The following is an 11888-nucleotide window of genomic DNA, read 5'->3' on the forward strand; positions in this document are numbered from 1 at the left end:
GGTCGCCTCCGGCAGGGTTGCTGGTGCTCTTTCCGGAATGTCGAGCACACCGCCGTTCTGTGAAAGCTGCGGCGTAACCGGAACCCGGAGAGCCACAACACGGCTTTCAGGGGGTTGGCGATGCAGCCGATGACCATCTCAATAAAGGGAGCTGACAAGCCCAACCCTGTCGTATAACCGGCCTAACCTTAAGACTGCCAGCCGGGGAAAGGCCCAATGGGGGCTTCAAAAGCAAGAGGATGAGAGAGGCGCAGGTTTGGGCAGCCGAGCAGTCGTCCACAACGACATGATTATCCGGGCAGGTGACGGCGATGTTGATGGCGAGGGGAGTGCTGAGGACTGCTGAGGGGCGTCGATGGCGTAGGAGGCTGTTGTCCCGCGGTTCAATGTCAGCCTCAGCTCTCTGCGTTGTCGTGGAGCAGCAGCCGGGAGCTAGCTTTGCAGTTGGCTACCACCTTGCGTCTGAACTGGGTAGCACCGTAGCAGCAGGACCTGAACTGAGGTGGCTCCGGACCAGACATGCGCGGGGGAAATGTCGCCGGATCCAGTGCCCCACCTACTGAGAGCATCACCCGGGGACCACAGCGCTGGTCCCCGGCAGCCGCGGTGCGGTTCAATGGTTTTCAGTTTGCGTGTGGGGGCAGCGTGAGCCAGCGCCTGAGAAGGACTGTGATGGTGTTGCGGGCTGGGCAGTCGCCGCAAGCCGAATGCCCACGAGCAGCAGTCTCGTTCTGCCATTTGCGCGATGCACCATGTGGTTTGTGGTTTAGCGGGCAGGGGCCCTGCAGTCGCGCATTAGCCCGGATTCCCCTGCTGCCGTGCGTGTCTGCGTGTGACCCCAACGCACAGCCAGTGAACGGCCAGTTATGGCGCCGTAGCGCGTAGGCGGCGTAGCCACTGCGGAGGAGGCTGAAATTTCCATTATCGGATGTCATGGACTTCAAGGATTGGGCACTCGCGCAATCATGTCTCTGCTTTCTTGGATACGAACGGAATTTTGACTTCGATCTCGGGACGCCGTTGTGCATAGCATCGGATTCTGGAAGTTTTAGAACGGCTTTGTCCACCTCAGTGGGGGGCGCTGAGAGGCACAAGTGGGAACCTGAACACCGCCCAACGCCCCTAACCCTGGAGCACCTCTCCAAACACCCTGCCGAGACCAGCCAGCAAAATCCGGGCGTTGCCTGGAAGCGACGGGAGTCTCCGTTGCTGCCCCACTCTGAGCCTACACGTGTTGTCCTCGACGACAACCCCGGTGACAACAACAACACGTGCAAAATGCAATATCATGGCCGCACTCCACCATGACTGGCAAGCAGCTCTCCGAAGACCATAGAGCCATCCTGGCGAAATTGCTACAGATCCCAAAGCTCAACAACCACGATATCGCCTTTGTGCTCAACGTCGACGAGAGGACTGTCCGGCGCCGGCGCTACGAGTTCGAAGCCACGGGCCAGATCAAGAAGCACAAAGATGTCAGCAAAAATGCCGAAAAGCTAAAGCCGCATCATCTAGAGGTAAGGCGAATATACAGAGTACCAATAAGCGGTTCGGCAGAGTCATTTGCAATCGGCTAATCATACATCATGTCTGACATGTTTTAGAAGCTGGTGGAATGGCACAAGGACCACCCCGACGCCCTCCTCGACGACATGCAGCTCTTCCTTCGGACGCAGTGTGGCCTCGAAGTGAGCGTGCCAACAATCAGCCGCCAAATGAGGAAAGCATACGGTGGTAACTTTCTGAGGACCGGCCGCTGTGCGCGGATACGGTCGAGGAGGCAGAGGGAGGCAGAAGGCCGCTCCATCGCCGTCGAGCTCCAGCAGAGCGCTGGTGACAGCCCAGGCATCGGTGGCGAGGCAGCTGCTCAGGGTCTGTATCACGACCAGCGTCAGTTGGCTCCGCTGCAGCAAAGAGCTGCTGACAGCCCAGACAACGGTAGTCAAGCAGCTGCTCACCAGGAGCTATATCACGACCAGCTTGACATGGCTCCGCCCCAGTATATATTGACCCCGCCGAGCAAGCCGCAGCGCCCGGAACAGGCGTCGGCTGTGTACAACGCTGCCGGCGAGCACCAGTATCAAGTTGACGGCTTCAGCTAGCCAAATGCGCGGCGTCAGGCGTATGTTGAAGTACTGCGTTTGGGCAGTATGGGCTTGGACTAGTCCAACGGGTAGGGACTGCACCTGGGCGACACGGATATTTGACTGTTAGGATGTTTTTACGCTTTTACAGATACGAACAACACATCAGCAGACTCCAGCAAACTGTGCCTCTCAATCGCCAGTGAGGTGCTTCGAGCTTGACAATGAAGCTTCAAGCCCAAGTTGGATGAGGACATTGCTTTCTCGAATTACACCTGGCGCCATTCTTTCCCGTCGCCACGCTTTTTGGCCGTGTCTTGGGAAGTCAGACCTGTGGCCAATGGCAGGTTTGAGCTTGGGAGGAGGGTCACGTCTGCGGGTATGATTGGCTGTTGTTGGCTTCGCTAACAAGCGGCCATTCAGCATTCAACAGTGAGATAATGGTCGATGCAGTGGGCCGTGCGAGCCTTGAAGGCTCCACGAACCCAAGTTACCGGGCCAGTTGTTACATAAGGAGCCAGCCCCTTGGATGTGGTTGTGCAGCATTAAGAGATTCCCGATCGACGCCAGTCGTGATGGGCAGAAGCAACAAATTTGGGCCTTTCATCGATGCTGGTTTGAGAGCCCTGCCGTCATCAGCACGGTTAAATCGACGCATAGTTAGGACAAGAAACCGCCAAGGCTGCCCCGCTGCTGATGCTCCTTGGCGACAAGGAAGCCTCAGCTCGAGCAAACACCATGCCGCAGGTCGCCCTCTTGCTCTCAAGACGGGCGGGCTGGCGGGCGGACTTCAAGCCGCGAGCACCCAAATAGCACTAGAGGGTCGCGTGCTTACGTAGTACGGCGTCTCGATAACGCTGTCTGCTCTGGGCGGGGACAACATGAATATGCAGGAAATATACGGACGTATTGTCCACAGATGCGGCTTGGAGGTCCGGCAAGGCTGCCTCGAAAGGTTAGGCACTGCCAACCCCTGCACAGCTCCCCCACACACACGAATACTGGATGGCTATGGGATTCTGCTGGCGCTGAATTGGGGCTTGGGGTGCTTCTGGACTGTAGTGGATCGGGGAAGGATTTGGTTAGTTATCTCTCTTGGTTCTGCTACGAACAAGATGAACCTCGAGTGGAATCAAGCTCGACCTTTACTTTTGAACCTCAACTTCCGGTGCTCACCGATCCTCATCTTTCAGGAAATCTACCTTGACAACTTCTGGCGTGCGGTGGCCCACCTGCAGGCGTAAGGTGCGCACCGTGTCGTCGCCATGTCCGACAGGTAACTCGACGCCCTCATCTCATACGACATACGACTCGCACGCCGCCCCAATGGCAACCGAGATGTATCCCGACCCCGAGAAGAAGCGCAACCGCGGCTATCTGGGGTACGACAGCTCCGCGCTTCCCCCACGCGACCGCCAGGCACGTTACTCCGCGTTGTTGATCGTCTGCTTGGAGGAGATGCGGCATGGCTGACTGAAATTGGGGAATGACAGGACCGCCATCAACTGCGCTATGAACTGGATCTCAATTCATGGAACCTCAGGATTTGGGGAGTCGCCGCCTCCGGGTTCCTCACGGACTCGTGCGTTGCTCACAGCCTCTCTCTGATGGTACCAGGACATGTTCCCATTGACTGAACCATTTGCGTAGATACAACCTCTTCGCCACCAATGTCATCCTCTCTACCGTCTCGTTTGTTTACTTTCCCCACACCAAGTGGGTTGGCTTGGTCATAAACCTTCTCACTCTCTTTGGGTATGCCAACGTCAGACTCCCAAAAGTCACGGTCCTTTGGTTGCTGATGGCTTCTCGCAGCTCAGTACTGGGCCAACTGCTCTTCGGCTACCTCGCCGATAGGTACGGGAGAACCCGTCTCTATGGCATTGAGCTTGTCCTGGTCATTGTGTCCACCATCGGAGTGGCCACTACGAGTGACGGCTACAGCGACATGTCGTTTCTAGCACTCTTCACATTTGTAAGGCCAAGCAACCCCGTTTCCCCGTGCCTCGCTGTCTCGTTTCTCTGACCGAAATATCCTAAGTGGCGTTTTGTGATGGGGATAGGTAAGCCATCAGACGATATGACCTCTTGAATGCGAACCGCAGCCTGACCTCGACCTACCAGGCATTGGCGCCGAATATCCTTTATCAGGTACAAGCATTCTCTTTGTTCGTGGACTGTTCATACGTTACGCCTTTATCGCTGTCTCCAGAGCCGTCATGCTCCCGAGATTGACTATTTGCTCCTGAAACTTCCAGGCACATTCAGAATAAGGAGATCAAGGCTGACATTGTTGATAGCTGTCATTACTTCAGAATGGGCCAGCACGTCCTCGAGGGCGACCATGATCTCGTCCGTGTTCCTGATGCAGCCTGTCGGGCAAGCTCTAGCCCAGATTGTCGGCGTCTTGGTTCTCCTGGGAGAGGACGCCGCGCATGGGCTCCATGACAAGCAGTGCGGTCTCGACTTGCTCCACGAGGAAGAATGCAAGAGGATCATTGACGGGACCTGGCGCATTGTCATCGGCTCCGGGGCTGTGCCGGCCCTGTTGGCCATCATCTTCCGCTTCTTTCTCTACGACTGCGGCCTCTACACGCTCGAGGTCAAGAACAAACCCGGAAACGCCTTCAGGGATACACAGCGAGTCTACGGTGCGCCTCCCACCAACAACGAATTTGCCATGTCGCCGACGGGCGGTGGAAACTTTTACGAGGCCGAAACGACGCCCCGTCAGTTCTCCCTCGAGGACTTGCACAACTACTTCATCAGGGACAAGAACTGGTACTATCTACTCGGCACAGCCATGACATGGTTCTTCCTGGATGTAAGAAACACTGCTCTTCTGTGTGTGGACTGTGTATAGCGCCTTATGGCTGTTCCACGGGCCATCCTGCTCCCCAGAGAGCGCATTTGCTCCCGAAAACCCTCGGACCTTTCCACAATGGGAGATTCACAGCTGACATTGTTGGCAGGTTTCCTTCTACGGCTTCAGCCTCGACAACCGCGGCACCCTCTCCGATCTATGGACCACGACCGAGAGAATTCCCATCAACTCAGACCTCTGGTGCTGGAACTCGACCTTGCCCGGCGGGACATCGCTCGTGCAGTCCTGGGCGACCGACGGCTTGCCGACCTGGCAAACCGACCGCACCCGGCCGTGCAACACCATCTTCGAGACCATCATCGACCAGACCAAGCAGTACCTGCTTACCGTATCCCTCGCCTCCATCGCGGGCAGCGCCTGCTTCATTTTTTTCGCCAACCGCATCCACCGCCGGCGGTGGCTGACGACCTCCTTCATCATTTTAACAGTGCTCTTCCTCGTCACTGGCGGCGTCTACTACGGCGTAGCCCACCGGCCAGGCGCACCCGCCACCGTAGTGTGCGTGGCCATCTGCCATTTCATGTTCAACTTTGGTACAGTCGAGCCCCCCAGCCTTCCCCCCTTCCCTACTCCTTCAAATGTTTGCAACACGGAACATTGACAAATGTATCCCGTCTCTGGCTGAACAGGAGCCAACACGCTCACCTTCATCATCCCCGCTGAGATCTTCCCGACGGCCTACCGCTGCACCTGCCACGGCATCTCGGCGGCCGCGGGGAAGCTCGGCAGCATCGTCGCCGTGCTCGTCGTCTATGGCATCAACTCGGGCTACGCGTCCACGATGCGGCAGGGCCTGATTTTCCTGCTGTTTGCCACCTTCATGGCGCTTGGCGCCGTCTACTCGTGGGCCTACCTGCCCGACGTGCAGCGGACCGTGTACGACGACGATGGCAAGAAGAGGCTCGAAAATCGGAACCTCGAGGAGCTTGGCGAGGGTTATATGCGGTGAGTGCTGTTTTTCTCAATCTTTTATTCTGTAACGATTGTGGTAGCGCTGACGTTGGTGGTTTGCTTTAGTGCGCAGCAGGAGGGGCAGGTTATTGGGGCGCGAGAGAAGTGGAGGGATATGAAAGGGAGATTGAGGAATAGGAGGATGATTCGGAATTCCGAGATGGAGAGGACAGGGGAGGTGCCGTCGCCACCACCATCACTTCCCCCACCGCCAATGGAGCCTGTCGAGGCGGATGGGAGGGCCATTGTTTGAGGTTTGGGAAATGCACACCCCCTTGTTTATCCAGTGTTTCCTTTTCCTCCACCCTTCTTTCGTTCGCCTCACCCCTGCCATCCTTCATATCGCGTTTCTTGTTTTATCTTTCCGGCTTGGTCTTTCCTGTTGTATATCACCCTGCTATCTGTCGGTAATCAATGTTCTAAATATGGGATGCAGCGGGATATGAGGCGGTACTGAAGCGGGCGGGATGTTACATAGCTTCCTCTTTTCTTGTTACATTGGAGGCTTCTTAGGCTGCAGTCCAGCTGGACGCACGGCGGAACGGTCGTCTATTTATGTTTTTGTTTTCACAGCCTTGGAGATGCTACGTTTGGCGAATACTGTGTAAATCGAAACATCAGGGATGACTCTGGGAGAGCATATTTGGTTGATCAACGGCGTACTAGGGTTCGGCTTTTGTCAAGACCATTTGCCCGCACATACCGTACTTTAGCTTTATTTACGTTTCATGATATGTCTCTGCACGGGTCAGGTCTTCCCTGCAGTAATTGGAGTGGAAATTGACTATCTACTCGTATTCCCAAACCGTTCATCCAAATTGCCTGCCTTGCTCGACATTCGTACATTATAACCCGGGCCCGGTCTTAGAAAACGTCCCAGCGAGCGTAGTGTGCAGGAGACCAAGAAAAAAAGGAAAGACGTAAAGTCATGAACCGCCAACCGACGCTCTGTTTTCGCCACTCGCCTATAGAATAACCAAGATAGACCGCAGCCGATGCCCCTAACAAGACTCGACAATCCACCGAAAAAACACCATCCGCCAACCAAGTGAGCGCCGCGACAAGCGCACTTGCAGGTATCTTTTTGCTGTATCCAAGAGTATCTCTTCCCCTCCCTCCCCTCCCCCAGGGGCCCATAAAAGAAAAAGAACACCCACAACCCAACAACCTACGCACTCGGCTCCCAACCCCCCATATCCATTCCCTCCATACTTCCCATCGCCATAATCGACCTCAGCATACCGTCCGGCACAGCCGCCATTCCCCCCTGATGCTGCCCATGCCCTGCCATCTCGGCCGCCCAGGTAGGATGCACTCCTCCTCCTCCCCCGCCCGACGTGTCGTCAGCGCCTGCGCCAGCGGACATGCTGTAGCGCGAATGATGCGAATGCGAATCGGGCGTCAACCCCGTCGAGGGGATCCCAAAGGACGAAACTGTAGGGTCCGCGAAAGAGAAGGCACTGATGCCCGGCAAGGAGGAGGGCTCCACGACGCCGTCGCTGACGGGCGTCGTGCCCGTTGCACCCGACATGCTGCTGCTCCCGCCGCCACCCGTGAGGTTTTGGTGTGACGAGACGGGGCTTGTCTCGAACGAGTTGCGCCCGGAACCGTTGCCGCCGGAGCCAGCAAGGTTCTGGCGCTGGTGTTGTTGTTGTGCTTGTTCTGACGACGACGCGCCTGTTGTGCTCGAGTTTGGCGTCGGGCGGTTGGAGGGCCCCGGTGAGGTGCCGGACAGGTCGTTGTTGTTGTTGCTGCTGCTGGCTGCGTCCATGTCCGGGGAAGGGACGTAGGTTGAGAAGGCAGAAACGGGCGGTGGTACGAGGCCGTGGCTGGGAATGTACGGGCCGGTGTGGCTGCGCTCGCGGGTTGGGAGGGCAGTGGGCTGTTGTTCGGGCGGCGAGAAACCCTGAACGCCTGGGTTGGGGTCGATGTCGATGATGTCAGGGCCATTGGCGGGGTTGCCGTCGTCGCCGGAGACCTTCATGAAGTGGCATTCGTTCGTGTAATTCATGATGCCGTGCCCCTTTGGACGCCCATAGGTGGCGTTGCGGGAGTGTGGCGAGAAGCCCTGAGGAAGAAGTCCCGGGGAGCCCGGCTGTTTAGGTCAGCAAGAGATTGTAGTGAGGGTTTAGGTGTCACAACTCACGGTATCACTGCTGCGAGGGAATGCGCTTCTCAGCCTGGGAATGCGCACGCCCAGCGCTTCAAGATCCACGTCGAGCTGGACCAGGAAGGATTCGGTGAGAGGATTCCGCCGCTTCAGCGCGTTCATTGCCGATAGGAGGAACCGCAGGGAATCGGCTGTTTGGCTGTCGTCTGGCCTGCTCTTGAGGTACTGCACAAATACCCGGGCTGATACGTAAAGGCAGAACGAGATGAACGGGTTCATGGCGGAAAGGTCCAGATGCGAGATCATCCTCATGATGCTCGCAATCTCGTTTGCCGCCGTAATGCACCGCACCTTGCTCTCTGAGCTCACTGAAGCCGGGAGCCGGTTCTTGTCGGCCTTGAAGATGGCTGCTTGGTGCAGGCAGATGGTAGATGTGTGGATACACATGTTGGTAAACACAACATTGGCGTTTCCGAGGCCATTGGGGAGTTTCAACGCCGACGGAAGACAGAGGGACGTGTTGAGAAGGATGTTGTCCAGCTGTCGGTGGCGCTTCCAGAACTCACCATTCAGGTCGTGGTCTCGGTCGTCGACGTCTGGGCGGTGAAGGTGGACGAGGTTGCGGCCGAAGAGGCAGGCCATGAGGACCACGCCAGCAAAGGGCGAGAGCTTCCCTGCTCCCGCGGGCCCGAGGGCGTCCTGAAGCGTGGGCGTCTGCTCTGGGCGGCTCAGCTCAAAGGCCTCGTCCGATGCGGGCAGATTCGTCAATATGTCCTTCTCGTCGACAACCATAGGCCAGCCAGTGCCAATGCTGGCAAACCGGTCCAAACAGAACGCCATCCAAAAGGTTCTTCTCCTTTCTTCCCTCTCTGTCCAATCTCGAGGTGGTGGCAAGCACTGCTTGACATCCAACCCTGCCCCGTCGAGGCGATGAACACCGATCCTGCACGTAATGTAAGCTAAGCTTTGCCCATTGTCGGCAAAGGGGACTTACATCTGAGCCAATCGGACGGCGGAGCCCGTGCTCATCCACGCTCTGGGGAAGTACATCCACTTAAACTCATACGAGGCAAGTAGCACATGGGTCTGGGCGTGGGCGACCGAGATGATGTGCTCGCCGTAGCCCTTGATGTAGTCTGACTCGAGGTACTTCCTCGAACGCGCGTAGAATAAGTCCTTGAGGGTCTGAAACTTATCTGACACAGAGCAGGCTAGTGTCCACATGGCGTACCGGAGGCAGACGGGGGGGCGCTGGGCCGGAGCACTATCAAGAGTTTAAATATGAGACTCTAAGTCGACAGTAAGAGATGGGACATACAGGTTCATTGCCGCCAAATATCGGTATTTGTGGATCATGGGCACTGATGGGTGAATCTTCTCGAAGTAGATGTGATGCCTGGATGGCGTCGATCAGTTGGCCTTCCGCCATCGTTCGCTCTGCGTTCCTAGAGACACTTACAACTCATCGATTATGGCTTGGGAGGGCAACGGCTCCTCCAAGCCTAAGCCTATCATTTCCCATGTGAAGTTGTTATCCACCCCGCTCATACCAATGTTCATGCCGCCGCTGAAGTTGAAGTCCTCAAGGGGCGCATTGGGCGAGTCGGCGTTGAATTGCCAGTCGCGACCACTGGTGATTCCGATGGATGGGTCTGTGACATTGAAGTTTGCCGTGGCAGCGGCGCGCTGATTCAGGGGCTGCTTTGTGGCTCCATCGAGAGAAATGGAAATCCCCTTGGCTCCATCGGAACTTGATGAGAGCTCCTGGGTTTTCAGCAGCGTCTCGACTTGTTCTGCACACGGACGGCAGTTAGCTGTGATGGTTCCTGACGTGCCCAATTCTATCACCGATTGGGACGAGACATGTGCGCACTTAGCCGTTCCTCAAGAGCCTTGACGTAACCTCTCTTGGGCCCGCTCTTTCTCCTGACCTCGTCGTAGGCGCAATGGTGGCCGAGCCGCGAACATGTGCTGCAGCTCGGTTTGATGCCGTCGCACTTCAATTTTCTCTTTCTGCAGATCATGCATGCTAGACGCTTCGGCTTGGGCACGCTCGAGTTGCCTCCCGGAGGAGCTTCTACCGCAATGTGATCCTCGTCGGCGAGCCTGTCGGAATTGGAAACCCCCACCATGATGGTGTCGGGTGGCGTCTCGGAGGATGTCGACATGGCGGGCAACGACGCGGAGAAGGCGGGAGACCGTTTGTTTCGTGGGGGTAGCTGGAACGCAGCCCGGCCTGCTCTCTCGCGGGGTTGAGCACGGTTGAACAGAGTCAGGCGTTGATGGTTCCGAGCGGATCTGGAAGCCGTCCAGAGAGAGGCTGCAGCGCAGCTCGGTGTTCGGAATCCAGAGCTGAATTCGGGGTCGGGATCAAGCTCAATCTACGGCTGGGGGCATTCTTGGGATCCCGGAGATCGATGGGGTTTAGACGGAACCGTGAATGACCCTCTGTACCACACCGACTCACTAGCGCTGACACGATAGTAGGCGTGGTTGAGTAAATCTCTGGCAATACGCGATAAAGTGTAGCCTCGTCGAGGGAACGGTTGCTGGCGATAGAATCGACGAACGCGGTGTCTAGAGATGAATGTACGGATGATACCTTGCAGATACGGATACAGGCGTGAGAGACGGGGCGGGGACACGCGGTTTACAAATGCCTGTTGAGCCGCCCTACGAGGCTTGTCGAGGGGTCAAATTTGGCGGGCTCGATTGACTGGACCCCTGTCCGGGCCCGGCGCCCCGTCCCTTGAATTTGCTCCCACAGTGCAACACAAAAGAAGTGTTCTGGATACCCAGCTTTTGGAAATGGAACGCTGGAAGATATCGGGCAGTGCCGCGAGCCCTCACAAGGTCACACATCCACACAAGCGAGCCAAAGTGGACCAATGGGCAGAAAAGCGTCGTCGTTCCAGGCTCAGAATGTGCAGTGACTTGAGACGTTGAGCAGGGTTCATCTTCCCTCACATTGCCAAAATCCCCAGCCTTCATCTCAAACCCTGGTTCCACTTAAACCATTTGGCGTGGTGAATGGCCTATCCACGATCTTGATGGCATCGTTATGGAGCTGTTTGAGCTTGCTGAGCTTAATATCCTGGCTTTCCGGCTGGTAGGGTACGCTTTTAGAAACGTGGGCAAGGCTACAAGGAGCTTGCTCAAGGCCGGGTGTTAAGGGACAGGCACCTACACAGTAGATAGGTCACCACTTTCCATGTTGACGTTCATGAGTGTCCGCTGCAGGCTGCGACGGACGCGCACGTCCACCTGTCGTTGTTCAGGTTGCAGGAGTGCGGTACATTACTGGAGCTCCAAGCTGTCTATCTATTGGTTAGATTTGGCACGTAGCTCACATTATTAATAGCACAGCCCCACCCCGTTTCCACATGCTTCCCCCACCGTTGGAGATGATCGACGGCTGATCGGACAGCAGTCCGCGGGGCGCGAGGTTGCACAAGCTGGCACTGACACACTGTGACAGAGCTGGTTGAACCATTGATGGGTTTCGGCATCCATAGAAGTATGGAAAGGCCGACGAGGGATACCAATGAGGTAAATTATCTGATGATGTTGTTAACTCGAGCAGCTCGAGTCTTCCGAGTGTTGCTTGTGGTGCGGGCTTTCGTTTTGGGTTGGGGTTATCCTGCAGTAAATACCTTTACAGAAACCTCCAGGCACGCTCTCAAACATATGCCTCGGTGCCCGTTCCCACGTGGTTTTCCGCAAACCTGATATAGCATGGCCCGGGTCGAGCCGCACAGCCACAAATCTATGGCTGATCTTTGCGATCTTGCTGGAGAGGTGACTGGCAGGTCGGAGTGAAGTTACGCCGTGCTTATAGCTGCCGTCACGGCCACCGAGG

The 11888-nt window shown here is 56.5% G+C and overlaps 2 protein-coding genes across 2 annotated transcripts; one reads left to right on the forward strand and one right to left on the reverse strand.

Moving 5' to 3' along the window:
- Positions 1-1304: 1304 nt before the first annotated feature.
- N657DRAFT_562561 (MFS general substrate transporter) lies at positions 1305-6172 on the forward strand (the record flags this gene model as incomplete). The annotated part of the gene is made up of 12 exons (XM_062788147.1): positions 1305-1517; positions 1605-1833; positions 1918-2084; positions 3578-3666; positions 3735-3839; positions 3900-4059; positions 4126-4147; positions 4209-4235; positions 4385-4908; positions 5057-5501; positions 5598-5913; positions 5986-6172. The coding sequence occupies 12 exons, from the start codon at positions 1305-1307 to the stop codon at positions 6170-6172; spliced, it is 2484 nt and encodes an 827-aa protein (XP_062652109.1).
- A 915-nt stretch (positions 6173-7087) lies between these two features.
- Positions 7088-10197, reverse strand: N657DRAFT_564118 (uncharacterized protein; the record flags this gene model as incomplete). The annotated part of the gene is made up of 6 exons (XM_062788257.1): positions 7088-8014; positions 8066-8972; positions 9024-9293; positions 9348-9425; positions 9489-9822; positions 9903-10197. 6 exons carry the CDS (start codon positions 10195-10197, stop codon positions 7088-7090), a joined length of 2811 nt encoding a protein of 936 aa, XP_062652110.1.
- Between the last annotated feature and the right edge of the window lie 1691 nt (positions 10198-11888).

The sequence above is a fragment of the Parathielavia appendiculata genome (assembly GCF_033297405.1).
Source record: "Parathielavia appendiculata strain CBS 731.68 unplaced genomic scaffold N657scaffold_1, whole genome shotgun sequence".
In the NCBI taxonomy this organism is placed as follows: Eukaryota; Fungi; Ascomycota; class Sordariomycetes; order Sordariales; family Chaetomiaceae; genus Parathielavia; species Parathielavia appendiculata.